The following is a 27,915-nucleotide window of genomic DNA, read 5'->3' as shown; positions in this document are numbered from 1 at the left end:
AGGGAAATGCTAGAAAAAGTCACAATGAGATACTATAACACAGACATTAGCTGAAATGAAGGGAAAGCAGTCAGATCCTTCTCGCATGGCCAGTGAGAATCTAAATGCGTAGAACCAGCATCTGGTAGATGTTACACAAACCAGGGGAACTCAACCCGGTGACAAGAATTTGCAAAACTACAGAGAAGAAAATGGATAAAAAACCTCAACACGAGACAGGAATCCATCAGAATTCTAGAGGAGAATATAGGCAGTAACCTCTTCGATATCAGCCACAGCAACTTCTTTCAAGATATGTCTCCAAAGGCAAAGGACACAAAAGTGAAAATGAATTTTTGGGACTTCATCAAAATCAAAAGCTTCTGCACAGCAAAGGAAACAGTCAACAAAACAAAGAGGCAACCCACAGAGTGGGAGAAGATATTTGCAAATGACAGTACAGACAAAAGGTTGATATCCAGGATCTATAAAGAACTTCTCAAACTGAACACACACAAAACAGATAATCATATCAAAACATGGGCAGAAGATATGAACAGACACTTCTCTAATGAAGACATACAAATGGCTATCAGACACATGAAAAAATGTTCGTCATCACTAGCCATCAGGGAGATTCAAATTAAAACCACATTGAGATACCACCTTACACCACTTAGAATGGCCAAAATTAGCAAGACAGGAAACAACATGTGTTGGAGAGGATGTGGAGAAAGGGGAACCCTCTTCCACTGTTGGTGGGAATGCAAGTTGGCGCAGCCACTTTGGAGAACAGTGTGGAGATTCCTCAAGAAATTAAAAATAGAGCTTCCCTATGACCCTGCAATTTCACTACTGGGTATTTACCCCAAAGATACAGATGTAGTGAAAAGAAGGGCCATCAGTACCCCGACGTTTATAGCAGCAATGGCCACGGTCGCCAAACTGTGGAAAGAACCAAGATGCCCTTCAATGGACGAATGGATAAGGAAGATGTGGTCCATATACACTATGGAGTATTATGCCTCCATCAGAAAGGATGAATACCCAACTTTTGTAGCAACATGGACGGGACTGGAAGAGATTATGCTGAGTGAAATAAGTCAAGCAGAGAGAGTCAATTATCAGATGGTTTCACTTATTTGTGGAGCATAACAAATAGCATGGAGGACAAAGGGAGTTAGAGAGAAGGGAGTTGAGGGAAATTGGAAGGGGAGGTGAACCATGAGAGACTATGGATTCTGAAAAACAATCTGAGGGTTTTGAAGGGGCGGGGGTGGGAGGTTGGGGGAACCAGGTGGTGGGTATTGGAGAGGGCACGGATTGCATAGAGCACTGGGTATGGTGCAAAAACAATGAATACTGTTATGCTGAAAATAAATTTAAAAATTAAAAAAAAAAAAAAGAATGGATCTCGCAAATGTTATGTGGAACCACACACCCACGGGAACAGCCCAAGACAGCGAGCTGCTGTGGTGATTGACAGCTGCTCCGGGACTATGCAGCAAAGCCCCTGGGTCCTTACAGAGTGACGAGTGGGACCCTGGAGCCCAACACCCAGACCCCTTGACTTCCAGGAGCTGTGGTGCCAGCTGGTTGTCAGAATCACTGCAGCAGCCAGGTGGTCGCTCCCCGGGTTGGCTGGGGAGGGTGACTTGACCGGCAACTCCCCCCTCCCCCCCACCTCCCCTTTGAGCCTCCCCTGGAGGCCAAGGATTCAGCTTTTCTCCCCCACCCACCCCCCGCCCCCCAACCCCCGCCCCAAGACGGCAGAGTCTCCGCGTGCACGTAATCACCTCCAGCTGCCCTGGAACGGGTAGTCCCTGTGCAGCTCATGCTCAGCAGCTGGGTCCTGGTGGTCCCTTTTCGAAGTCACTGAGGGTCACCAGTTCTTTGCCCAGGCCTGGTGGCTCCGTCCCTCCAGGCCAATGCATGTGGGGAATCAATATTGGAGAAGTATCCCTCTCAGCCCAGAAAGCAGAGCACAGGTGCGTCCCCCTTGCAGATGAGGAAGGAGAGGCTTCCCAGAGCCACCAGTCCCAACTCCCCGTGGGCATCCTCAGCCAACCTGTTTGGGGGACTGGTCCCTCTTGCCTAAGTACATTGGTCCTCAATCCTCTCTCCGGCTGCCACCAGCTGCCCTCCCTCAGTCAGAGGATGCACCCACTGGGGGCTGAGGTCCTGGCCCAGCTCCAGGCTCAGACCTCTGCTTCCCTCCTGGAGTCTGGGGCCCAGAACCTGCTGTGTGGCCCATTGCAGACCACCCTCCCAAACCTGCAGGCAATTCTTTCAAGGGAATTGTCCCCAAGTGCCCACCCCTCTGTCAAGAAGTGGCACATGCCATTCAGACATGGTGGGCACCTGCTTCTTCTAGGGTTGGTCTGCATGACTCTATGTCACCCACACTTAGGAACACCACAAATGGAGAGGTTGGGGGCTTTCACCCAAACCTTTGCTCTGCTAACAGATGCCCTTGTGAGACAAAAGAGACAACCTAGAGTTTTGGAGGAAAATATTGCAAATCTCATTTATCACAAAGGACTAATACATAGAATAGAGAAAATCTCCTAATAGCTCTCAGTGGCGGGGGAGGGAGACCCAGAGGGAAAATAGAGGAAAAACTTCAACAGACATTGCATCAGGAAAAGCAGTTGAAAAGCTGAGGGACATCACTCCACCAGAAGTCAATGCAAATGAAATCCACTCTGAGATACAAGAACCCAGCTCTTAGGGTGGCTGCAATGAATGTTGTGACCCTAAAGAGGGCTGGGGAAGATACAGCAGCTGAACTCTGGCCCATTCATTGTGGGAATGCAAAATGGGACAACCACTCAGGGAGAATGATATGTCATAACTTCTGAAAAAAACAAGACCCAGTTCTATGATACAGCTACAATAAATGTACTTTAGATATAGACATAAACAGGTCAAATTATTAAACAAAGTATGCCATACTAATACTAGTCCAAAGAAAGCTTCAAAAGCTCCATCAACAAAAGAGAAAGTGTATTTAAGAGTTAGTATGATGTATCCACACAGTAGAATGCTACTTGATGAGAATAAGTTTTAAGTACCCACAACAAGAATAAATCTCAAAATGATGCTGAGTAAGAGAAGCTATATAAAAACAGTATAGGGGCACCTGGGTGGCTCAGTGGGTTAAAGCTTCTGCTTTCGGCTCAGCTCATGATCCCAGGGTCCTGGGATCAAGCCCCGCATCGGGCTCTTTGCATGGCAGGGAGCCTTCCTGCCTCTCTGCCTATTTGTGATCTCTGTCTTTAAATCTTTAAAAAAAAAAAAAAAAGTATGTACTCTGCAATTCCATTTGTAAAAAACTCTAGAAAATGCAAACTAATTTATGGTGACCGAAAGTGGATCAGTGACTCCTTGGAGAGGAGGGGGAATGCAGTGACAAACAAGCAGAGGGAAACTTTTGCTTAAGTTTCTGTCTTAAGATTGGTTTTTGTGGGGTGCCTGGGTGGCTCAGTGGGTTAAAGCCTCTGCCTTCAGCTCAGGTCATGATCAAGCCTGCATCGGGCTCTGCTCAGCAGGGAGTCTGCTTCCCTTCTCTCTCTGCCTAATTCTCTGCCCACTTGTGATCTCTGTCTGTCAAATAAATAAATAAAATCTTTAAAAAAAAAGATTGGTTTTTGTTGTGCAGATGTATACATAAGTCAAAACTCATCAAATTTTAGATTTCAAATGTGTACATTTGTTGAATGTCAATTTTACCTCAATAAAACTGTTAAAAGATTTTTTTAAGTTGAATCTTGCCTCATGGCTGGATATTTATCCAAAAGAAACTAAAGTAAGCACCACTCCCCCAAAATATTAAGTGCTTACTAATAAAATAGCCAGACCCTGGTCAACAGTGAGCATCTTAATAAAGCTCAAAATTAACAAATATTTTATAAATACTGTTAAATTTTATTATCCCCATCACCATTCAAAGCAGTAACTCATATTTTCAAAAATCTGGTGGTTTTCCAGATATTGTCTGGCCCAACCACCATCCCAGCACACACACACACACACACACACACACACACCCTACAACAGTGAGGAGGTCACTATTTATGGGTCACATAGCACAGTGCATTTGGGGCTGTCTTTGTCCTCCAAGCACCATGGGTTCAAGTCCCACACTTTCTGGAAGTGTGACCATTTGTAAGTTATTTTCCTTTTTGAATCTTGTTTATTTCTTATATATAAACATCATGATAGTCCCTACATCTCCAAAGCCATGGTGAGGACAAAATAACATTCACTTAGCAGGTAAAACGGTCAACAAGTGCTCATTATTCCTAGTAAATTATCAATTCAACAAGGAGACCTCCACTCCACAAAGCAGGGCCTTCCATTCATGTAAATAATACAAGTCTGTGGGAGAAAACCCTAACCCAGCTAGTCATGGGATCTGAAGAAGCTGGACAGGCGCTTAGCCTTGAATATAAGGCCTTAATAGTCGCACCATAAATTGGTGCTTTAGGGAAACGGAGGGGATGAAGGACCGCTAGCATCACTCCAGAAACCCCGTGTGGTCATCACTTTGGCCTGAGCCCAGCTCTGCTGAGCACTTTGGCCAAAGCCATCCACACCTCCTGGTTCCTCAGATTGTAGATAAGAGCATTGAGTGTGGGGGTGACAAGACTGTAGAATAGGGACATCATGTTGTCCTGGTGTGGGCTGTGGTAGGCACCTGGCACCATGTACATGAACACAGCTGCGCCATAGACGAGTCCCACTACTGTGATGTGCGAGGAGCAGGTGGTGAAGACCTTGTTTTGGGCCTCCTCTGAGCACATGTGTATAACGGCCCCCAACACGTGGCCATAGGAGATGGCGATGAGGGAAAGGGGAAGCACAAGGATCAGCACTCCCGAAGTGGACAGCACCAACCCGTAGGCAGAAGTGTCTTTGCAGGAGAGCTTCAACAGGGCTGGCACCTCACAGAAGAAGTGGTCCACGATGCAGGAGGTACAGTAGGGGAAGTGCAGAGTGACGGAGGTCTGGATGGAGGCATTGAGCACACCTGCCAGCCAGGAGGAGCCCACCATGAGCAGGCACACCTGGCCCCTCATGAGCACAGGATACTGCAGAGGGTGACACACAGCAACATAGTGGTCGTAGGACATGAGGGCCATCAAGATGCCCTCAGCCATGCCCATCAGGGTCAGGAAGAATGTTTGAGCTGCGAAACCCCCAAAGGAGATGGAACCTTCTCCCTGCAGGAAGTGGGATGCCATCTTGGGGATGGTGAACAGGGGGAAGACAATATCAAACAGAGAGAGCTGGCTGAGCAGAAAGTACATGGGTGTGTGGAGCCTGGAGTCCAGGCAGATCAGGAAGAGCAGAATGGTGTTGCCCAGGAGGCCCATGGTAAACATGGCAGCCACCAAAGAGAGGAGCAACCAATGTGACCCTGAGTGACTGAAGAGGCCCACCAGAACGAAGTCAGAGGTCACCAATTGATTCACATCCCCCATGTTTTACACAACATGCTTTCACTGCAGGAAGGAGACCAAACGCAAGAAGGAAAGAGACCAATTGCAAGTGAGCTTCAACCCACATGCCAATGGCCATCATTGGTAGTGGCCGCCTGGAGAAGTATTATGAGGTCACAGAATCAGCAGCTGGAAATGCCATGATCAGTTAGTGATGTCTGTCACAGGCATGGAATGGGAGAGCAGCAGCTTGCATCCCCAAACGAGACTCTTGGCCACACCCCACTGAAGAGCTACCCACTGACTCTTGAGGTCCAAACACTGAAGTCCCAATCAAAGACAGTAACTTGGCTCCAGTAGAATATTTCAGTACCTCTCCTAATGGTCCTGGGTCAAAAGCAGGGGTGAGAGTCCAAAAAGGCTGGGAGGTGAACTAGAGCATAATGGAGATGAAGCAATAAATCAAGGAAGAAAACAGAGAAGGGCCTAGGTCCAAGCACCTAGATGAGAATCTGAGGAAAGAGAAAGCAATTATGAGCCTGCCTTGGGTCATAGTGAGGGTATGAGTCTAGGGAGTATGAATCTAGGGGTATGAATCTATGTGAGCCATAGAGGGTAGCTATTGGTGACAGCAGGTTGGGGATGAAATGGCCTGGGGCTGGGTGGGGGAGGAGAGTCATCACCGAGTTCAGTGATTATTGGTGACTTTGTTCCATTGGGTGAAGAGTAGTGACCTGTGAGCAGCCAGACTCAATTTCAAGTAAGGTATCAAGCCTAGAAGATTGTCTCTAATAAATATTGCCTGGGTGAATGAGGGGGTTAAGAAAGATGACCATGGGCCAGAGGGAGCTACACACTTAAATTTTGGAATTCTTGATTCTCTTGTCACCTTCCAAGGTCCCTGGGAAATCCAGTTTACCCTGGAATACCATGCACCATCCACAACTCCAACAGTGGACAATGCAAGACCAAAAATTCCCAATGGCTGGTGGTTAGAGAAGCAAAAAGACTGGCCATTTAAGGGCAAGTGGATTTTACTGAGGGCCCCACTGGAGCTCTTTGTCCTAAGATTGCCATCCTCACTCAGAAGACCTTCAAGTCTGTTTGATTATCCACATCCTGATTTTCTTATCACATCTTAGCTCCCAACATACCATTCACCCATGCATTCAATAAAATTAGTCACAAGCTGGTCTGGGCGTAAGACATTCAGAGGTGAATCACCCTAGGCAAGGTCCCTACTCCCTGTATCCCACACTCTCCCATCAGGATATTGATGACAAATGAGGAGATAAATGGACAAGATCTTTGTGACAGAGGTAGAGTGCAGTGAGAGAAGTGAATAGGATGTTCTGTAGGAAATGGCTGGGGACACCACTGCACATGGTCAGAGAAGCTCTTGGGACTGATGACCCATGTCCTCAGTATTTGAAGAGCTTCTGTAAGAGGGATGCACTAGAATCAACTGCCTCATGCTACTGGGAAGTGAATGCTAGTGGGGCCAGCTGGGTGGTTCACCCTAACAAAGAACTTTCTAACCGTGAAATTCAACGAAAAATGAAATGGGCTGCCTCATTGGCAGCATTTTCTAAAGTCAGTCAATGGTGTTAGGAAATAAGAGACTAGTCCTGTGGTTATAGAAGTTAGAGTTTGAGAGGGAAAGCAGCATTGATCAAATCATTTCAGAATAAATCTACTCAGAAATATAATAGAGACACATGCACAATGCTATAGGTACCCAGGGGACGGAATGAGATCAGAAAGGGCTTCAGAAAGGAGGAGGCATTGGAGCTGGGTTTTGAAGATCAGGTAGGAGTTTTACAGGCAGCCAGAAGAAGGAAAGTTGTTCCAGGCTGAAGAAATAGAGCACATGTGATTGTGATTAAGAGAGTGTCCCCCCACACACAAGAAAAAAATAATAATAAAATTAAAATAAACAAAATTTAAAAAAATAAAATAAGAGAGTATTCCCAGGGGTCAGATTAAAATGAGCTTGGATCCCAGCTCAACTTCTTTGTAGCAGCTTGACCTTGTGTAGCTACTTAACTTCAGTTTCTTCATCCATAAAGTGGGTGGCAGAAATATATGTCAAGGCATAGTTGTGAAGATTAAAAAAGGATGAATGTTGAGGCACCTGGGTGGTTCAGCCAGATGAGCATCTAGCTCTTGGTTTCAACTCAGGTCATGATCTCAGGGTCCTGGGATGGGGTCTGGCATCGGGCTCAGCACTCAGCACAGGGTCTTCTTGAGATTCTCTCTTCCTCCTCCTCTGCCCACTTGGGCTCACTCACTCTCTCAAATAAATAAATATTTTTTTTACATGGACGGGACTGGAAGAGATTATGCTGAGTGAAATAAGTCAAGCAGAGAGAGTCAATTATCAGATGGTTTCACTTATTTGTGGAGCATAACAAATAGCATGGAGGACATAGGGAGATGGAGAGGAGAAGGGAGTTGAGGGAAATTGGAAGGAGAGGTGAACCATGAGAGACTATGGACTCTGAAAAACAATCTCAGGGTTTTGAAGGGGCGGGGGGGTGGGAGGTTGGGGGAGCCAGGTGGTGGGTATTAAGGAGGGCATGTTTTGCATGGAGCACTGGGTGTGGTGCAAAAACAATGAATTCTGCTATGATAAAAAGAAATTTAAAAAAAAAGGATGAATGTTAAGAGCTGACATGTAGCAAGTGCTCAGTGAATTGTAAATTATTATATATAATAAATATAATTCATATAATTATATAATTAATTATGCACAATATCTATAAGTTATAGAATTATTACTAATTCTCTAGATAGGAAAAGCATTAGAGATCTCTGGCTGATGGGTGCTTAGCACAGTGCCAGGCACATAAAACATTCCTGTCAGTGTTTGTTGATGTTGTTGTTGTTGTTGTTGTTGTTGTTGTTGTTGTTGTTATTCAACATGCTGGCCCCTTCCATGGCCAAGCCTGACCCTGTCCAGCTCTGTCATCCTCTCTAGTGCTGCTCTGTGATACCCTCATCTGTGCTGTGTAGAAACCCACCTGCTTTTTTTCTGGCCTCTAAGATCCGTCAGCAGAGTCTTTAAAACTCCACTCATCCCCAGCTCCGTTGTCTCACTAATGGGTTTTTCCACTGTGGCATTATTTGAGGGCAGATAATTTTTTGTCATGGACAACTGTCCTTCGCATTGTATGAAGCTTAGCAATATCTCTGGCTTCGACCCACTAGAAGCCCGCTAACCACCACCCCTCGTCAGGGAAACCAAAACCGGCTCCACATGTGGCCAGATGTGCCTAGTGAAGTGGAATCGCCCCCAGCAGAGAACCTCTGGCTTAGAACCTTTACAACTGTAAACTGCACAGGTTTTATTCAATTCATCTTCCAGACGTATATTCTTAAATTGGATTGATCTCAGACCTGGCATTAATCCTGGGAGTATCTTACTATTCCTATGTCTCCATACAGGAAAAAAATAATAATTATTATTGCAATTTCCTGCCATCTTATAGACAACCAATGACCCCCAAACACCAAGTATCCCCACCAGTGAAATAGCTTTGGCCACAGGCTCCTGTCAAGAGCTATTTAAGTGTCCAAATAAACCTGGTCTTTCTCCGTCCACTCACACATCCTCACCATGAAGAAGCTGACGCCAGCTGAGTGCTGACTGTGTAGAAGACATCTGGCTAAGTGTTCTACATGCTTAACACTATAATGTCCAACTCCTGGAGATGGGTGGTGGAGATAGTCACACAACAATGGGAATATACTTAATGCCATGAACAGTACACTTAAAAGTAGTAAAAATTGTAAATTTTGTTCTGTATATTTTATCACAATAAAAAAATCTAGGGGTAGGCATTATTTATCTGTATTTTTTGGATGAGAAGACATAGACAGGTTCAGAGGAGTGTAATAACTTGCCTAGCACCACCCAGCAAAGAAGTAACAGCCATAATTTGAACAAAATAGGAATCTGATTCCAAAGTCCCTGTTTTTCCCTTGACATTCGACACATACCTCCCCCACAACTGTAATAGACATTTCAGGATTTGTTGCACATGTTCACATACTCAACCTATATGCCCCCAAATTCACCTTTCCTTCCAGGGCAGCCAGGTGTTCCCCCTGTTATGCAAACACCTGGGTTTTGGGGAGCTCTAACCAGCAGTTCCTCAGTGGCTGGAGAGTCTGGTTGTGATCCCCTTGAGTACTGAGCTTTTGACAAACTCTTTCCCATCGAGACCTCTTTCAGAAAAGGATTGCCATCCATCCAAGCTCCCCAACCTGCAAGTCAGGCAGGCAGAGCCGGGCAGAGCTAGCCACGACACACTCCAACCTGGGCTAAATCATCCATAACTGCTAGATGAGTACTTTTCTTCTGGGTTGAACAGAAGCCCCTCTGGCAAGTTTCCAACATGTGATTTTACCACTTCCTTTCCCGTTGTCCTCAGTAATGCCAAGCTTGGGACTGGGGGGGGGGGTCCCTTTGCTGTGGCCAAGTGACCAGGGAAAAGACACTGGCATTATTCACTTCCTGTCACCCATACAAATTTCATATTTCTCCACCATGACCAGGCGTGATCTGGGCCCTTGGTTACCTAACTAATCAGAAGACAGCCTGCAGGACACTGTCACTTATATAGTTTCATTAATCCTCATCTCCAATCACACCAGCTCAAGGAACCACAGCAGAGCTTACTTGGGAAATAGTTGCCTAGTAAATATATTCTGTAAGTAAGGGAAGCGATATTTTGGTTGGAACTAGTGTTATTGACAAACGGGCTGAGGAAGCATTAGGTGACTTACCTGAACCCGCACAGCTACTGAGAGGACAGTCTAGGATTTGGAAACAGCACATCCCAGGATGCTGCCTCTCTCTTGTAGTCAGTACTCAACTCCTGGGTCCAGGTGGTCAGAACTGAGAACTCCTCTGGGGGGATCATGGCTGTGGATGGCCAGTCCTCAGGAGGGAAGCTGAAGGTGCCCCATCCCTGCCAGATGGGTTGTTCTGATACCAGCCCCATGACCAACCTCAAGTGCCCAGGCATGGCTGCTTCCAAATGCTTTTAGGGAAGGTCAACATGAGATGACCTTCAACATGGATGACCTTCTATCTAGAGGCCTGGCCATCATGGGTTCACAGCAGTGAAGACAGACAAGGAAAGAATAAGCATCCAGTTTAAAACAAGACAACTGCCTGGAGGCTGGCAAATGTCGAAATAGGTGGACAAGAATCCATCCTTCCATTCAATACCTGTCCACCCACTTTGTCCATGGGAAACGACATCAGCAGGTCTTCAGATCCATCCTGCCACTAATGTCTAATCTCTAAATCATGCCTGGACCCCCAATATCCCCACGAGCCTGGGTTCCGAGTTCTTGTCCCCACTCGACGGTGTCTGTGGGTAGAGGGAAGGGGCTTTCTCAACACCCCTCATTCTAGGATCGTCCCTAATAAAAACCTCTCTGGATTCCAGCATCAAGGGTTTAACCACTGCTGCCTCTGTCTATGCAGGGATATATGTCATCATCTGGGGATGGGGGCTCCAGGGAGACCTGTTGCACAAGAAACCCCTCTGAGTTTCCCTTTCTTCAAGGGAGAAAATTAGTTGCAGTGGGAGCCTAGAGCCCCTGGTATTTTGTCTCTGGAGCTTGTGGGAAACCATTTACTTGTCTCTCAACTACAGGAAGGGTGAGCAGCACTAATGCAAATAAATGAATGTGACAGATGTCCAAGTCTTTTTGTTTGGATCTAATTAGGAGGAGGAGATGAGGGAATCCATTGCTACAAATGGATCCCTTGCTCAAAAAAGTAAAATGTCCAGGAGATTTCTTCTGAGTTAAATAATCAATAATGAAGCAGGGATGGTGATAAAACACAGCTAGGGGGCAGCTTCCCTGGGTTGTGATATTTATTCCTCTAGACTCCATTCTTTAGGGGCCTCCAAAACTTGGGAGACGCAAAGGTTCAAAGGTAGATGGTCTAGTGCCTGTGAACATGTTATGCATCACAGCCAGAGCCAGAGGAGAGGGCAGAGACCAGAGAGCCAAGCTACCCTAAGCAGGAATGCCCACTGCAGGAAATCACAGGCAAGCCTCCCAAGGCTGAGTGAATTACCAAGAGTGTTGCTGAAACCAAAGCTGAGTCGGGCAGGTGGCAACCCAGTGAAGCCAGAATGGAAGTAGGAATAGTGACGTATGTTAAGGACTTGATATATAGTAGGCAACTACCACCAAATTCCTTGTGCCACTTCACCACACTCTACTCCCAAGCCCATAACAGACATTGGTAATTGGTCTCATGGCTTTCTACCTCTGAGCCCGGGTGGAGCTTCTCAACTCAGCTCACCATACAGCTGGACCTTACAAATTGAGTTTGACATTCACCATGACATCTTTTCAAGCAGATTCTAGACCAGTACTCAAAGCAATTGTGACAGTCTGCATGGAGATAAGAAGATTGCACCAGAAAGTTACTCAACCCACTGCTTCCTTCATTGAAAAAGTCTTGCTCTGGAAGAAATGTCAGCTGAACTAAAGTTTAGTGATATTGTTAATTTATAATCTGTTTCAAGGTCCTTTTCTCCTCAAGGGCCAATACCAGTTCATGGAGTACACTTGGAGTAACACTGCCATAGGCCATGAGTTCCTTTGCAGCAAGGTTCCTGCTATTATTCATTTCTGTATCACTGGTACCCAAAGCACATGGACACATGGATGTTTATTTGAACATGAAAGTCTGGAGCAGAGAGGAGTTGGGAAAAAGAAATCAAGATATGGAGTAGTAGAGAATGGGTCTTGAATCCTCAGCATCTCGCATGGATGGATGGATGAATGGATGGATGGATGGATGGAGGGAGGGAGGGAGGGATGGAACAAGCCATGCTTAAAGTTATTTACAGCTGAGCTATGTTGTTCTAAAGAACAGGGGAAGGGGGAAAGATGACAAAGAAATCGTTATCACTCTAGACAAAGAAATCTGTGCCTCAAACATTAATCCTTTGCACACCACCTTGTTTTTTGCCATCTCCATGTGCCATCTTGTTTTAACAGGTGTCTCCTGTTTAACATTACTTATCCATTCCTGAGAATGATATGAACATAAAACTGTCAACTGGGACTCTACATTCCATTATCATAAATGGGAAAGGTCATATTTTACATCAACCACAAACTTTCAGTTCCCTGAACTGTAGCTAAAAGCCCTGTGTTAGGATATTAAATACTTGAAACAAATTGCTTCCTGTTGACTGCAATATGAACCTATTTGTTTACAGCTGTTTGGTATGAAGTCATGTTTCTCTATCTATTCCTCTTCCAAGATTTCTTTCACTCCCTCAACTCCCTGAAGACTCATTGTAGGACAATGACCTTCGTTTTTGCCAAAATATAGAAAGTGCAGGGGAAGCAAGTTCAGCACAAGCATACAACAGCAGAGAATGACTCACATTGAGGAAGATGTCCTGATAACCTCTCTTAGCATTGGCAATACATGAGATGCACATTCTCCCCGGTTATTGGTTGGCACACTTTCTCTATACGTTGTTTTCTTCAAAATCTTGCATTTCACTTGATGTAAATATAAACTTCCCCTGTGTAATCATGAGCCAGAAAACATTATACTGAGAGATGCATACTTTTTATGAAGTTTGGGCATTAACATTTGCATTCTGCTGGGTAAAGATTAAGCAAGTGGTCTGATAGATATTACGCAGAACATTCCTGTATTTTTCTTGAATCAACTCACTTTATGTTGTTTTTTGAATTGACTTAATTTGCTCTTTTTTGCTGACAAGCCATCATCACCTTTTGTCTTTGGAGGACAAAAGGCTAAAATTATGGAAATAGCTAGAAACTAATAATAAAACAGCAAGTCTTTTCTCAGTTTTTCTAACTTTTTACTCGAAAAATTTTAAACCTATAGAAAAGTGGAAGGAATGTCCATATACCCTTCACTGATTGTGACTCTTCAGCCACATTGCTTTATCTCTTTATATGCACATAAACACACAAACACACACTTTTTTATTGAGATGGAGTTCACAAAAAGTTAACCATTTTGAAGGGTACAATTTGGCGGAGTTTAGTACAGTGTCATGTACCCATTACCTCGATGGGTACACAGTGTCATGTACCCATTACCTCGATATAGTTCTCAAACATTTTCGTCCTCCCAAGGAGACTCCCTGTTCAGGAAGCAGTTGCTCCCATCATCCCAGGCTCTGGCAACCACCCATCTGCAGTCTGTACCCACAAGTTTTACCTATTTCATATAAATAGAATCCTGTAATATATGATCTTTTGTGTCTGAATTCTTTTACCTAGCATGACATTTTAGAGGTCCATTCATGTTGTAGCATGGTTATGGGCTGAATCCCCTTAAAATTCATATGTTGGCATTCTAACACCCCAACATGACTGTCATTAGAGATAGGGTCTTTCAAGGAGTAATTAAATTGAAATGATGTCATTAGGGTTGGTTCTAATCCAATATGACTGGGGTCCTTATGCTCAGAGAAGATTAGCCACAACTTCAACAAAATGGTGGACAGGGAAGACCCAGACTTCCTTTCCAGCATGGACACACTGATTCAACAGCAAGGATTGGTTCCCTTTGTGCAAAATTCAGAGACTAGTTGAAGGGCTCCTGCACTAGTCAAGCGTGAGACCAGCTGCCTCAAAGCCAATAGGAAAGTAAATGGCACTTTCTTCCCATCATGCCTCCCCCATGACAGCAACACACAATCTGGAGGAAGCCCCCCAGCTCCTGCTTTGTCCCTGAGAAGGGAAGGAGAGGACTGGACTGTGGTCCTAAGTTCTAATGTCCTGAGGAGCTGCCTGAGGGACTGGTTTCTGTCTTGCCTGAGTCTGAGCACTGATGGGAAAGTGCTCTGGATTGGGAGTCCCTGAGAACAAAGGTGATGATTTGGAAAGCATGCTCTCACTGGCCACAGAGCAAGTGGGGCACAAAACCCAAACCCTGGTTTCCTCTGGAGGGAAAGAATTAGAGCATTCATCCAACATTTGGGGTAGCTATCCAAAGGACTGGCTTCTGTGAGAGAGTCTTTTTTTGGGAATCAACCAGACCAAAAATAAAGAAAAAACAAAACAAAAGAAAAATGATAAGCACAAGCAACAACAACAAAACAAAACCAAACAAAAACTACCATTAAGGAAGTCCCAAGGAAACAGCTTAGCCAGATCACCCTCAATAGAAAACCAAAGTATCAATGAGACTAACTCATGTCCACAGAGCTTCCAATCATCTTTTTACCCAATTAACCAAACAACATCTCACACGAGGGACAGAGACCACAACAGTCGTACTGAAAATGAAAGCACTTTGGAGAAAACAGGCTGAGGGAAGAAGAAATCAAAAAAGAAACTCTTAGTAACATTAGAGCTGTAACTACCTAGAACTCAGAGGTATAAATAAAAAGACAGTATCTGTGAAGCAAGAAAAAGATTTTTCCTTTAAAGAACGAAAAGATACTAGAATTTTTTTAATAATAGAAATGAAAAATAATAGGAGGATTAAAATATAAAATGTAAGAAGGCATCACAAAACAACAAAAGGCACACAGAAAAATAGTGGAGAAATGGTAAATAAATCAGAGAATCAATTTCAGATAGCCCAACATCAAAACAACAGGCATTTCAGGGCCCCTGGGTGGCTCAGTGGGTTAAGCCTCTGCCTTTGGCTCAGGTCATGATCCCAGGGTCCTGCGATTGAGCCCCACAATGGGCTCTCTGCTCAGTGGGGAGCCTGCTTCATCCTCTCTCTCTGCCTGCCTCTCTACCTACTTGTGATCTCTGTCAAATAAGTAAATAAAATCTTTTTAAAAATGGGCATTTCATTTATCATACGGTTTCTCTTATAGAGCATAAGGAATAACATGGAGGACATGGGGAGAAGGAGAGAAGTGAGTTGGGGGAAATGAGTTGGGGGAATTTGGAGGGGGAGATGAATCATGAGAGACTCTGGACTCTGAGAAACAAACTGAGGGTTTTGGAGGGGAGGGGGGTGGGGGATGGGTGAGCCTGGTGGTGGATATTAAGGAGGGCACGGATTGCATAGAGCACTGGATGTGGTGCATAAACAATGAATATTGGAACACTGAAAAAATAAAATTGAATTTAAAGAATTTTAAAATATAATAAATAAATAAAATAGGCATTTCAGAAGTATGGAAATATGGGGCAAGAAAATTTCCCTGAACGAAAGTTGTGAATTTCAAGATTGAAAATTGTTCATCAGAATAAACAAAAAGGAAGTACCCTATACACTCTCAGAGAGAGAAAACAGGTTTCCTATAAAAGTCAAGAATGAGAATGGCCTTGAACTTCTCTTTTTTTTTAAGTTTTTTGTTGTTTTTGTTGTAAAGATTTTATTTATTTGAGAGAGAGAGTGCGCGTGCACACAAGCAGGGGGAGGGGCGGGCAGAGGGAGGGAGTGGAGCAGGCTTCTCGCTGAGCAGGGAGTCCAGTGTGGGGCTCAATCCCAGGACTTCAGAATTATAACTTGAGTCGAAGGCAGACACTTAACTGACTAAGCCGCCCAGGTGCCTGCCCCTCTAGGGTGGCCTTGAACTTCTCAACAGAACACCGTTACACTAGAATGCAATGGAGTGATCTTTTCAAATGCTCTGGGAAAATTAATTGCAACCTAGAATTCTATAGCTGGTCCAACAACCATGTAAGTATAAGAATAAAATAGCATTTTTTTTAGACCTGGTGAGTTTTTCTTCCAATCTGTCTCCTCTGCACTTACTCAGGGAGCATGTGTACCACCTAAATAAGCATCAACCGAAAGAGAAGAAAGAAACGATTCAACCTGAAAGAGAATCCCTAGAGTGATGGTGAGGGGCAGATCCTGGCTGACAGCTCGGCCAGAAGCAAGTCAACCTCCAAAAGAGGTTTCTTCGAGATTAAACTGGTAGAACATTTTATGTGTTTGAAAGTTTTGAGAGGCTATTTACATAAATGTGAAAGTTTAAGATAAAAAAAAAAAAACCTCCAAAACAGAAAAAGATTGTTTCTTACCAACATTCCTGGCCAAAAGTCACCTGCTGATACAGCAACACCTGCATAAAAGTCTGCGTGAGGACACACAGATAGTGGGACTGGCTCCATCATACCTGGAGAGGCTACCTCACCAAAAACCACACAGTGTCGTGGACTTAACCCACAAAGATGGTGCCAAATATCCAGGTGTTTGGTCTGCAGGCTGGGAAAATGGGCCCCGGACCTTCGTAGTGCTATGCATCCAGTTTGCACGAGACAAAGGTGAAGGACACATCTCCGCTGGTTCCTTCCCTACCTTGCTCTAAAGTCCACTGAGCTAAAGAGACACACCCATAGCTCTCCCTGTCTCACAGTGACTCCTGATAAACCTTCCTGGAATGTATCACTCCCCAATTAGCCCACCAGCTCCTTCTCCATCCAAGCAATGGTGACATAACTAACCATCAAGGGATGGAGGTTCTGGGGGAAAGTATTACATCAAAAGCTTCTTCTGCTTCTCCTTTCTATGGAAGAGAATGGCAGTGGAATCAGGTGCCCTGCATCTCAGATTTGTCCCAGGAGAGGATGAGAAAACAATGAACTTCAGCTCTTAATGGACCACAGGAATGGTGGAGGGAACACTGCATGGTTAACCGAGAGGTGCTGGGCGGGGCCATCCAAAATTGCTAAGCATTCCAAATAGAAGGATGAGCAAAGGAGTCTGTTTTAAGATATAGGTTTACTGTGATCTGAGCAGGTGAGGCCAACAGGTTAGGAGAGCACTACCGTTGAAAAGTCAGCTTGTTATAGCTCCCAAGAGGAGGGATTGTGGGATGCTCTTGGGAGCCCCTCTGAGAGACTGCAGGGTCAGGCAGGAGACAGAAGGAGCAAGGGGGGAAATGGGCGCAATGCAGAGCATCCAGGTTTAGGACTGGTTAGTTTGAATAATTTCAGTGGGCTCTGGGACACAGGGGCTGTCCCTTGTTGTCTGGGATCAGCAGAGGGAGACGGTGCAAAGTGTGAAAGCCCCACAGAGGAAGAGGTAGGGAGTCTGGGCTCTGGATTCATTGGTTTGGCCACGAAAGGTGCATTGACAGTGAGGTGTGTGCTATCTCTAGGAATCAGCTAGCCCTGGTGGGAGGCGGGGTGGGGCGGAGATGTCAAAGCATCAAAAATATAGATTAAAAAGGTGTGATCAGTACAACGTTCCTATTTGTTCTCCAGGGTTTATGGCAAGACTTCTCAGGTAATCAGTGATGCTTGGCACTGAACACACGGTACACTCACCCACGAGCTTTTTAAAAACATGATGCTGAGGTCACACTGCAGGTCAAGAGAGTCAACATTGCTGGGGAGTCGGACCTCCGAGCTGAAGAATGAACACAGCTGCTGACGTCAACACAGCTAGAAAGAGGTGCTGTGTCCCTGCAAAAGTGGCATTTCGCCGTGTGAGAAACACCTCCAATTCAGCAACACGATCCTCTCTTGGAGGAGGGAGGTCCACAGAGGGCTAACAATGAGTTTGCTATTTTCATTGCTTATGTTGGTTGGTAAGTACACACAGGCACTTGAGATTCTGTGTGTGTGTGTGTGTGTGTGTGTGTGTGTGTGTGAGAGAGAGAGAGAGAGAGAGACAGAGAGAGAGAGATTCTCTGTGTGTGTATGTACAGCCAATCCCCATTATTCACAGAGTCCATATTTGAGAATTCACCTACTTCAATTTATTTGGAATCACAAACTCAGTACTGCTGGGACTCTCATGGTCATTTCCAGACACGCAGAGTTGCCTACATGCTCCTTCCCAGATGAGATCCAACAGGACAACGCTCTGCCTTCTCGTTGTGTTCTCATACCATAAGCACGTGTCCTTTTCATGATCTGTTTCGTGCCCCGGGTTTCACAGTTTTGTCCTTTCTGCCTGTGGTTTCACTGTTTAAATTGGCCAGAAGCCTTGTGCCACACTGCTGCCTAGGTTTCCCACACACAAGATGACTTTGGGGTGCCTTGCCAAGAAAATGTGTGTGCTGGACAAGACTCATTCAGGTGTGAGGTGTAGCAACCTAGGCTGTGAGTTCAGTGTTAGTAAGATCAGTGATATATATTAACGTGTCTTTAAACAGAATCACATGTATCACAGAGTTATGTTTTGAATGGTTGAAGAAAATGTAACACGTAAAACTTTGTAAACCATACCAACGGCAGTAAAGAAACTCAACCACTGATTACCTGAGCAGTCTTGCCCTAAACCCTAGAAGACAAATAGGAGAACTGTATGAGTCATGTCTTTTATTCAGTATTTTTCCAGCTTTATGGAGATAAAACTGACATGAAACATTGTGTAAGGTCAAGGTGTACAATGGTAGATACTCTGACATACTGCAAAATAATTACCACCAGATGTTTCCCATCTCATAATCACTATTTTTGTGGTGAGAAATTCGGAGATCGACTCTCTTAGCAGCTTTGAACTATATATACAGTATTGTCAACTATAGTCACTTCTGTACATTAGATCACCAGAACTTACTCATTAGATCCCCAGAACTTACTCATAACTGGAAGTTTGTACCCTTTGACCAACACCTCATTTGCCCCACCCCGCAGCCCCTGGTAACCCCCGTTCTACTCTCTGTTTCTGCAAATTCAGCTTTGTTAGAGTCCATATATAAGTGAGATCACAGTGTTTGTCTTTCCCTCTCTTACTCATTTAGAATAATGTCCTCAAGTGTCATCTGTGTTGCACAAATGGCGGGAGTGCCTTCTTTCTCATGGCTGGATAACATTTATATATTTGTAGTGAGAAGTCTTTCATCTCCCAGATGTCCACAGGGCTCCAGACAATGCTCCTCAAAGTGAAATCGGCCAACCACGTGGGAGCTCATTAGGAATCCAGATTCTCTGCAGGGCTCTGGACCTGCTGAATCAGAACCTCTGGGCAAGACTAGAACTCTGTGTTTTAGCAAGCCCTCCTAGAGATTCTTTTTCTTTTTTCAAAGATTTTATTTATTTATTTGATAGAGATCACAAGTAGGCAGAGAGGCAGGCGGTGGGAGGCGGTGGGGGGCGGTGCAGGGGGGCAGGCTCCCTTCTGACCAGAGAGCCCAATGCGGGGTTCGATCCCAGGACCCTGAGATCATGACCTGAGCCGAAGGCAGAGGCTCAACCCACTGAGCCACCCAGGTGCCCCTGTTTTTCCATCTTAAAGTGACTTCTTCATAGGGATTCAAGTCTGGGGTGCAGCCGGAACACAGGGATTCTTGTTTAAGTTCCTCCCGTGAGCCTAAGCCACAGCCAAGGGTACGAATCCCTGAACAGCTGAGCCAAGGACTTAGCAGTCCAAGAAGCTGGTGGTCTTGGGCGCCCTCCCTTGGCAGGAAGCTGTACAACTCGAGCGACCACAGACGCAGGTGGAAGAAGGCACCACCCAGGCAGGTTTCAGATATGCCCAGTGCACAGATCTGCAGTCTGGATGACGTGTGTGGGGGCGGTGGGGGGGAGAGCCCTTTCGAGAGAAATGCCTAATGCCTAATTTCTAATTCTAAATCCCTAATTCCACTGCAGACCTGGCGTTGAGATGTTTTCACTGACTCGTTGCTCACACACACAACAAAGTTCACAATATCTGCAGTTTTGTGTAAATCTTCACAAAGCAAGATGTACCAGCCACTGACCTAAACACTTCTCAGATAACTCGTCCATCCATCTAGCTGCCCCTTGAAGCCAGTATTATTATTACCTCTAATTAGCTAACAGGGAAGCTGAGGCACAGAGAGATTTAGTATTTACCTCACTATAAACGTGGGAGAGGAGATCTGGGTTCAAAACCTGCTCTTGTATCATCCCAGCTGTGTGACGTCTGGCAAATTACTTCACCTCTCTGAGCCTTTATTTCCCCCATCAGAAGAAATGAACATAATACCCTCAAGCTTCAGCGAGAATTTACCTGACCCCCAATCCAAATTATCATCTACCATCCCTCTCACTTGCCATGATGATTCTGTAAAAGGGAAAAAGTGTTTACTTTTTTCCTAAATGGCTGTAACCTAAATTCACCAAAATACTCTTCAGGAGGTCAAGGGTCCATCCTTGAAGATGTGTTGAATGAGGGGGAATAATGGAAAGTGCCTCCCCTTCTGCACACAGCCGCATCGCTAGTGATACCAAAGTCTGGGCTCTGAACAGTATCGATTCAATTCTTTATGTAACAGTCTGTCTGAACTAAACATGTTTTCCTAACACGATGATGCTTCAAACTCTATCAGAACCCCACACTCATTACAATAGCTATAACTAAAAAGAAAAAAAGGGGGCGTCTGGGTGACTCAGACAGTTAAGCATCTGCCTTCCGTTCAGGCTCAGCTCATGATCTCAGGGTCGGGGGATCAAGCCCCATGTCAGGCTTCCTGCTCAGCAGGAGTCTGCGTCTCTCTCCTCACTCCTGCTCTCTCTCTCTCTCTAATAAAAAATAAAAATCTTTTAAAAAATAAATAAAAAAGAAAAAAGGGGGAGGCAAAACAAGTGTTAAGAATGCAGAGGAACTAGAAACTTCTATCTTGCTAATGGGAGTGTCAAATGGTGCAACCACTATGGAGAAGAACGTGATGGTCTCTCAAAATATTCCTTTTTTTTTGAGATTTTTATTTATTTATTTGAGAGAGAGAGAGAGAGATCACAAATAGGCAGAGAGGCAGGCAGAGAGAGAGGGGGAAGCAGGCTCCCTGCTGAGCTGAGAGCCTGATGCAGGGCTCAATCCCAGGACTCTGAGATCATGACCTGAGTTGAAGGCAGAGGCGCCCATCTCAAAGAAAAATGGTGAGAGCCAGGGGCTGGGGGAGGGGATGGGATTTGGTGTTTCATGGGGACAGAATTCATTTCTTGCACCCACATCATGCAAAAGGGGGTGTATTTGAGAGGAAGGAATTGTCTCAACTAAGGACAGCAGGCTCCAAAGCAGATCGGGAGGATTGCCTCAAAATCCACTTCTAGGGGCACCTGGGTGACTCAGTGGGTTAAGCCTCTGCCTTCAGCTCAGGTCATGATCCCAGGGTCCTAGGAGCGAGCCCCGCATGGGTGCGGGGGGGGGTGTCCCTGCTCAGCGGGGAGCCTGCTTCCCTTCCTTCTCTCTGCCTTCCTCTGTCTCTGCCTGCCTCTCTGCCCTCTGTCAAATAAATAAACAAAATCTTTTAAAAAATCCACTTCTAGTGGTATTAAGTATCACCTGTTAGTTAAATAAATTAAATGTGTACGTGCCCGTGTGTGTGTGTGTGTGTGTGTGTGTGTGTGTGGTGAAAGAAAGTGCCAGGACTAGTGCTAAGTCACAGAAATATGGAAGTAAGAAGGCTTCATTTCCCATTTGTGTCCAGATTTAATCCCGACCAGGGTTTTTAACCAATTTTGTGTGAGATCTCATACACGTTTTTTGAAATGTTCACTTACTCAGCTATTAATGACAGTCCGTGAACTTCCCCACACCCCCCCTTTATTGAGACATAATTGACATTTAACACTGTGTGAGTTTAAGGTGTGCAATGTGTTGATTTGATGCACCTGTATACTGTAAACTGATTACCATTGAAAATAGAATTACCAGGGGCACCTGGGTGGCTCAGTCTGTTAAACATCTGCCTTTGGCTCAAGTTATGATCCCCCAGTCCTGGAATCGAGCCCTGAGTTGGGCTCAGCAGGGAGCATGCTTCTCCCTCTGCCCTTCTCCCTGCCCATGCTCTGTCTCTCAAATAAATAAATAAAATATTTTTAAAAAATAGAATTATCATATAATCTGGCAATGACAATTCTGGATATAAACCCAAGAGAATTGCAAGTAGGGACTTGGAGAGATATTTGCACAACGAAGTTCACAGCAGCATTATTCACAATAGCTGAAATATGGAAGCAATCCGAGTGTCCCTAAACGGATGAATGGGTAAGCAAAATGTTGTGTATACATGCAATGGAATATTATTTAGCCTTAAAAAGGTTCTTCCTTGTCCCTTTTATCTTACTGAAAGTTCCTTTTTAGATCCTGCAGAGCCCCCCCCCCCCCAACCAAAAGGAAGCAGAAGAAATCCCTACCAGGAAGGCAGACATCCCCCTTCATTGCTACCACCATGTGGGAGAGAGAAGGAAGAGAAATCAGGGAAGGCTTTCAAGAGGAGGTGATGTCTTGCCGAGATCAGAAGAGACAAATTCCTGTTCTGTGAGAATGGGGCCGGGAAACTGTTCCAGGTATCAGGCAGAGCAGGGTCAAAGAACAGTAGAGGGATGTCTGTGTCTCTCCTTGCCTCACCGCCCACCCCAGACAGGCTTCTGTTTCCTGAAAAGCCACACCAGCTAGGTGACCAGCTTCTGATTAATATTCTAAGGGATTAATATTCTAATTGATTTTAAGATTAAATTCTAAGGAGGGCTGTGGCTAGCTCTCCCTTACCGCGCTATAAAGAGCTTCAAAGGGAAGCAGCAAGACAAGGATTCTTGGGTCTTACTGGGCTCTGGGTCAGGGAGCTGGATCAGAGGTCTCTCCACGGGCACCCTCTAGCCTCCTCCTCCAATCTGCCACTTTGGGGGAATCCAGAACAGGTGAGTATTCTGGGAGCTTTCTGGGGCAGGGAGGAGCTCATCCTCATCTCCTCCCTTGCATTGTGAAATCTTCTGAAGGCAGCAGCAGGCAGGGTGATGTCATAGACCACTGACCAGGCCCCTCTCCCTGCCTCTGCCTGCCCCTGGTCAGCCTCGGCCTTTTCTCATCCCACCCCTGCACTCCAGAGGGAAGGATCAGCCTCTCCAAGCAGATGACCAGCTCCCTGCAGCCATGGAAGCCAATCAGTCCAGCTGCAGGAAGCCCCAGCCTTCCCCAGAGGCCTCCAGGCCTGGCGTGAACCCCAACTCAATCCTCGCGAAGAAGACCCCACAACAGGAGCCCCCCAGCATGGTGGGTGACAGGTTGCCCCCAAGGACCGGCGCGGTGGTCATTGACATGGGTACGGGCACCTGTAAGATGGGCTTTGCGGGGCAGGCCCGGCCCACCTACACCGTGACCACCGTCGTGGGCTACCAGCCCAAGAAGCCGGCCACCAATGAGCAGCAGGTGCTGGAGACTTTCATCGGCGAGGCCGCCCGCAGGCGCCCAGAGCTGACCCTGGTGCAGCCGGTGCGGAACGGCATCGTGGTGGACTGGGACGCGGCCGAGCTCATCTGGCGCCACCTGCTGGAGCACGATCTCCGCGTGGCCCCCCAGGACCACCCGCTGCTGTTCTCCGACCCGCCCTTCAGCCCCACCACCAACCGCGAGAAGCTGGTGGAGGTGGCCTTCGAGTCGCTCTGCTCCCCTGCCATGTACGTGGCTTCCCAGTCGGTGCTGTCCGTCTACGCGCACGGGAGGATCAGCGCGCTGGTGGTGGACACCGGCCATGGGGTCACCTACACGGTGCCGGTCTTTCAGGGCTACAACCTGCCCCACGCCACGGAGCGCCTGGACCTGGCGGGCACACACCTGACCGCCTTCCTGGCGGAGATGCTGCTCGGCTCGGGCTTGACGCTGGGCCAGCAGGACCTGGACACGGTGGAGAACATCAAACACCGTTACTGCTACGTGGTCCCCGACTTCCTCAAGGAGCAGGCCCGGCCGGAGCAGGAGTACCAGCAGACCCTGCAGCTGCCCGACGGGCGGACCGTCACGCTGGGCAAGGAGCTGTTCCAGTGCCCCGAGCTGCTGTTCAGCCCCCCAGAGATGCCGGGGCTGGTGCCCGTGGGTATCCCCGCTATGGCCAAACAGAGCCTTCACAAGGTGCCCCTGGAGGTGCGGGCCGACGTGGCCCAGAACGTGCTGCTCTGCGGGGGCTCCTCGCTCTTCCAGGGGTTCGAGGGCCGCTTCCGGGCGGAGCTGCTGCGCAGTCTGCCCCCAGAGGCCCACGTAGTGGTGGCGACGCAGCCCACCAGAAACTTCTCGGTGTGGATCGGGGGCTCCATCCTGGCCTCGCTGCGCGCCTTCCAGTCCTGCTGGGTCCTGAGGGAGCAGTATGAGGAGCAGGGGCCCCACATCGTGTACCGCAAATGCTACTGACTCCAGGCGGCGGATTGGGGGTTGGGGAGGAGGGTGAGGGGAGGCAGTAAAGCTTCCCATACCCGGCCGACTCCCTTCTGCCTTACCGCAGGGCCCCAGCCTGGTCCACTCCTGACCCACCCAGACTCGCCTTGGGTTCTGACCTCACCGAGATCCACCTCCCAGACATCCTGGTTCTGTCCTGCCCTAACTCACCTGCCGTGATCCAGCCCCAGAGACACCCAGCTCTGACTCCCAAAACCCACCTTCCTTGTGATCAACTCACAACACACCACCTTGTCCTAACCCTGTCAAACCCACCTCCAGTAATCCCTCCCCAAAAGCACTCTCAGGCTGGGACCACTTGCCAAGGCTATCCCCAGGACCTCCCTAGTTTCTCATCCCCTAATCTCACCCCAATGATCTATTCCTTTGATATAAATCTCCCCCAAGTTTCCACTGGGCTCTAAGCCCACAATTCAGTCCCTATGTCTTGCAAGGACCCCCAACCCATCTCCATGACCTGTTCCTCACCAAGGAACCTGTACCAGGTGTTCCAACCTCCATAAGTGTCCCAACCCCTAAGTGCACCCTCAGAATCTTCCCCCATTTCTAATCCCCCAAACATACCCCCAAGAGCCACTTGCCAAGATACCCCTAGTTCAAGCACCTCAAATCCACCCTTCAGTGGTTTTCCCTGCCTGATTATCCAAAGTTCTCCTACACCCTGATATTCTGAGCATCCCCCCAACAAGTGTCAAAACTCCAAACCCACCACAAAGACCCATGTTCTGATCCTCAAGGGTGTCTCCTACAATGGCTCCCTAAAGGATTCTCCAGTGTCCAAAGCCCATCCTTCAAATTCCACCCACCCGCATAACTCTGCTCTCCCTGCATGATTTGTTCTCCCAGATTCATTCCTTCCATCCCACACCCACGCCCCTATCCATACCCTCCCCCAAAGAACAGCATGTTCTGAATCCCCAGGCCCTCAGGACAGCACCACTGCTCTCAGCTCACCTCCTTGCTCTGTGTCTCCCACATGGCCTGCCTTGCAATGCACCTCCTATCCCCTTTCCTCATCCCTTCAAATGCTCCTAGGTAGGTTCCAGTCCCCAGCACCATCCCATGATCACCCCACTAATGCCCCAGGCCCTATCCTGTGTTGTGAACTCCCCCAACTCCCTCCCCAAAGACACTCTCTTAGTATTGCCCCATGATGGACACCCAGGACATTCTACCCCAGGTTTTTCAGACTCTCCAGAAACCCACCCCCACAACCAGCCCCCCAGGGCGCCATCCCATTAGTTGAGACACCAATAGCCAGCAACATTCTTGAGGAATGCCCAGCCTACAATGACCCTGGGGCAGATACCCCAGGGAGCTCCACCTGGACATTGGCTCCCTCTTGCCCCCCACACAGGTCCCCAGGGACCAACTGTCCCAGACTGTCCTCCCACGGAGGGTGGGCATTCTCCCCACAAGTCATCCCAGGTCCTCTGTCCTCCCTGCAACCTTGTCCTTGGCTACCCCGAGCCCCTGCAGGAGGCAGGACGCTTTGCCTTCATACCATCCAGCACAACCTAAAGAATGTCAGGAAATGGGGCACCTGGGTGGCTCAGTGGGTTAAGCCTCTGCCTTCAGCTCGGGTCATGATCTCAGGGTCCTGGGATTGAGCCTCGCATCAGGCTCCCTGCTCAGCGGGGATCCTGCTTCCCGTTCTCTCTCTGCCTGCCTCTCTGCCTACTTGTGATATCTCTCTGTCAAATAAATAAATAAAATCTTTAAAAAAAAAAAAAAGAATGTCAGGAATCCCAGCCTGCAGCCTGGACACATCTTCCCAGCTTACCAATAAAACAAGCACAAGCTACCAGAGCTCATCCACGTCCACACTGGGTCCTCATCTCCCTCAGTCCAAGGAAGCATTCATTCATGCATCCAATCACTCAATATTTACCGAGCTTCTCTGTCTCTGTCTCCCTGAATCTCTCTGACTCTATTTTTGGTTTTTATTTGCTCCCTTGGATACCTCTCTCTCTCCCTGTCTCTTTCCCCTCTCTTATTCCCTCCTCCCTCAGTCTGACTCACCTGCCAGCACTCTTCTTGTGCAGGAATTTTCAGGAGTGGACGCTCATTTCTTTGTGGAGCACTGAGACCACCCCCCCCCTCTCCACCCCTGCATCTGCCATCAGACAATGAGGGTGAGTGAGGGCCCTGGTTAGCCCCACCCACCATGTCCCACAAGGGACTAGGGACTAGGCAGGGGCTCCGGTCCCATTCCTGGCCCATGAGTGGTCCTCAGCTGGGGGGACAGCCCCCTAGTCAGGCCAGGATCTCCAGATCACAAACACTGGATGTTGGGCCCCTTGCCTCACCTCCTCACCAGGCAGGCAGCCTTAATCTGTAGCCTAGGCAAGAGCCCCCAGGAGGTTACAGGTAATGAGGAGAAACTCCTCGTTCTTCCCACAAGGGGGCACCTCCTCCAAGCTCCAGGCACTGCAAATGGCGTCACCTTTAGAACCACAAAGATAGCAGCAAACCGCTCCTCCCCACACCTCAAGCGAGACCCACCCCACACAGCGGTGCCGGGCACTGCCAGCCACACTCATAGAAGGGATGTGGGACAGGCTGGGTCTCTGATGCTACAGGAAGTGAGGAGGATGCAGAACCCCCACCACTTCTGGGCTGCTGGGTGGACTCTCATTGAGATCAGATGGAGCTTCCCCAACTCCCAACCTTCCCTGTTGCAGAAACTTTCTCTACAGCCCTTGTGACATGTGCCCCTCCCTTTTGCACACTCCCAGGGATAGGAAGCACACTACCTCAAGCCTGCTGTTATAAATCTCACCTCCTCCCTGGAGTGGTAGGTAAACCTCTGCATTCTCTGCCTGCCACCACCCCCCAGTGGAGCGCTGAGAGCACCAGAGACCCTGATCGATCCTGTGCCCACACACATCCCTGGAGTCTGCTCTTCCGTGTGGATCAGGGGCCCCATCCTGGCACAGACTGTGTGCATTCCTGTCCTGGGTCCCATGACAGCCATACAGGCAGCTGAAGCTCTGTATCATGTACAGCAAAAGTAGGGTTTAAGGAGATATGTGTGTACCAAGGTGACATGAGGTGGACCTGTGATGGTTAATTTTGTGTGTCAGCTTGGCTAGGCAATGGTACCCAGATGTCTGATTAAACACCATTCTAGATGTTGCTGTGAAGGTATTTTTTAAGGATTTATTTATTTGAGAGAGGGGTGGGAGAGAGAATCTCAAGTAGATTCCACACTGAGCTTGGAGCCTGATGCAGGGTTCTGTTCCACAACCCTGACATCATGACCTGAGCCAGATCAAGAGTAGGTTGCTTAGCTGACTGAACCACCCAGGCACCCCAGTGGAGGTATTTTTTTAGATGAGATTAAGATTTAAATCAATAGACTTTGAGTAAAACATTACCCCCCCATAGTGTGGGTGG

At 47.2% G+C, this 27,915-nt stretch overlaps 3 protein-coding genes across 7 annotated transcripts in view; 1 reads left to right on the top strand and 2 right to left on the bottom strand.

Moving 5' to 3' along the window:
• LOC125092846 (putative methyl-CpG-binding domain protein 3-like 5) overlaps positions 1-23,022 on the bottom strand; it is a 33,807-nt gene extending 10,785 nt beyond the window's left edge. For 2 of the 5 annotated variants that reach the window (XM_047717309.1, XM_047717335.1), the window contains exons 1-2: positions 22,840-23,022; positions 12,857-13,000 (exon numbers count right to left, since the gene is read on the bottom strand). In XM_047717309.1, the coding sequence (XP_047573265.1) occupies positions 12,857-12,913 (57 nt within the window). In that variant the 5' untranslated portion in view covers positions 12,914-13,000; positions 22,840-23,022. Of the gene's footprint in view, positions 1-12,856; positions 13,001-22,484; positions 22,594-22,839 lie in introns of those variants that run through there. The other 3 variants (XM_047717317.1, XM_047717325.1, XM_047717344.1) reach the window with 3 other exon arrangements.
• Positions 4,524-5,465, bottom strand: LOC125092842 (olfactory receptor 2Z1). The gene has a single exon (XM_047717297.1). It carries the CDS (start codon positions 5,463-5,465, stop codon positions 4,524-4,526), a length of 942 nt encoding a protein of 313 aa, XP_047573253.1.
• A 100-nt stretch (positions 23,023-23,122) lies between the features above and the next one.
• ACTL9 (actin like 9) lies at positions 23,123-24,533 on the top strand. The gene has a single exon (XM_047717284.1). The coding sequence runs from the start codon at positions 23,221-23,223 to the stop codon at positions 24,469-24,471; it is 1,251 nt and encodes a 416-aa protein (XP_047573240.1). The 5' UTR covers positions 23,123-23,220; the 3' UTR covers positions 24,472-24,533.
• Positions 24,534-27,915: the final 3,382 nt, after the last annotated feature.

The sequence above is a fragment of the Lutra lutra genome, chromosome 1, assembly GCF_902655055.1.
Source record: "Lutra lutra chromosome 1, mLutLut1.2, whole genome shotgun sequence".
Classification (NCBI taxonomy): domain Eukaryota; kingdom Metazoa; phylum Chordata; class Mammalia; order Carnivora; family Mustelidae; genus Lutra; species Lutra lutra.
This window is presented reverse-complemented; position numbering and strand designations above follow the sequence as displayed.

Bases quoted from the DNA above. Each gene is read 5' to 3' on its own strand.
- LOC125092842 (XM_047717297.1), bottom strand. From the start codon at position 5,465: ATGGGGGATGTGAATCAATTGGTGACCTCTGACTTCGTTCTGGTGGGC.
- ACTL9 (XM_047717284.1), top strand. From the start codon at position 23,221: ATGGAAGCCAATCAGTCCAGCTGCAGGAAGCCCCAGCCTTCCCCAGAG.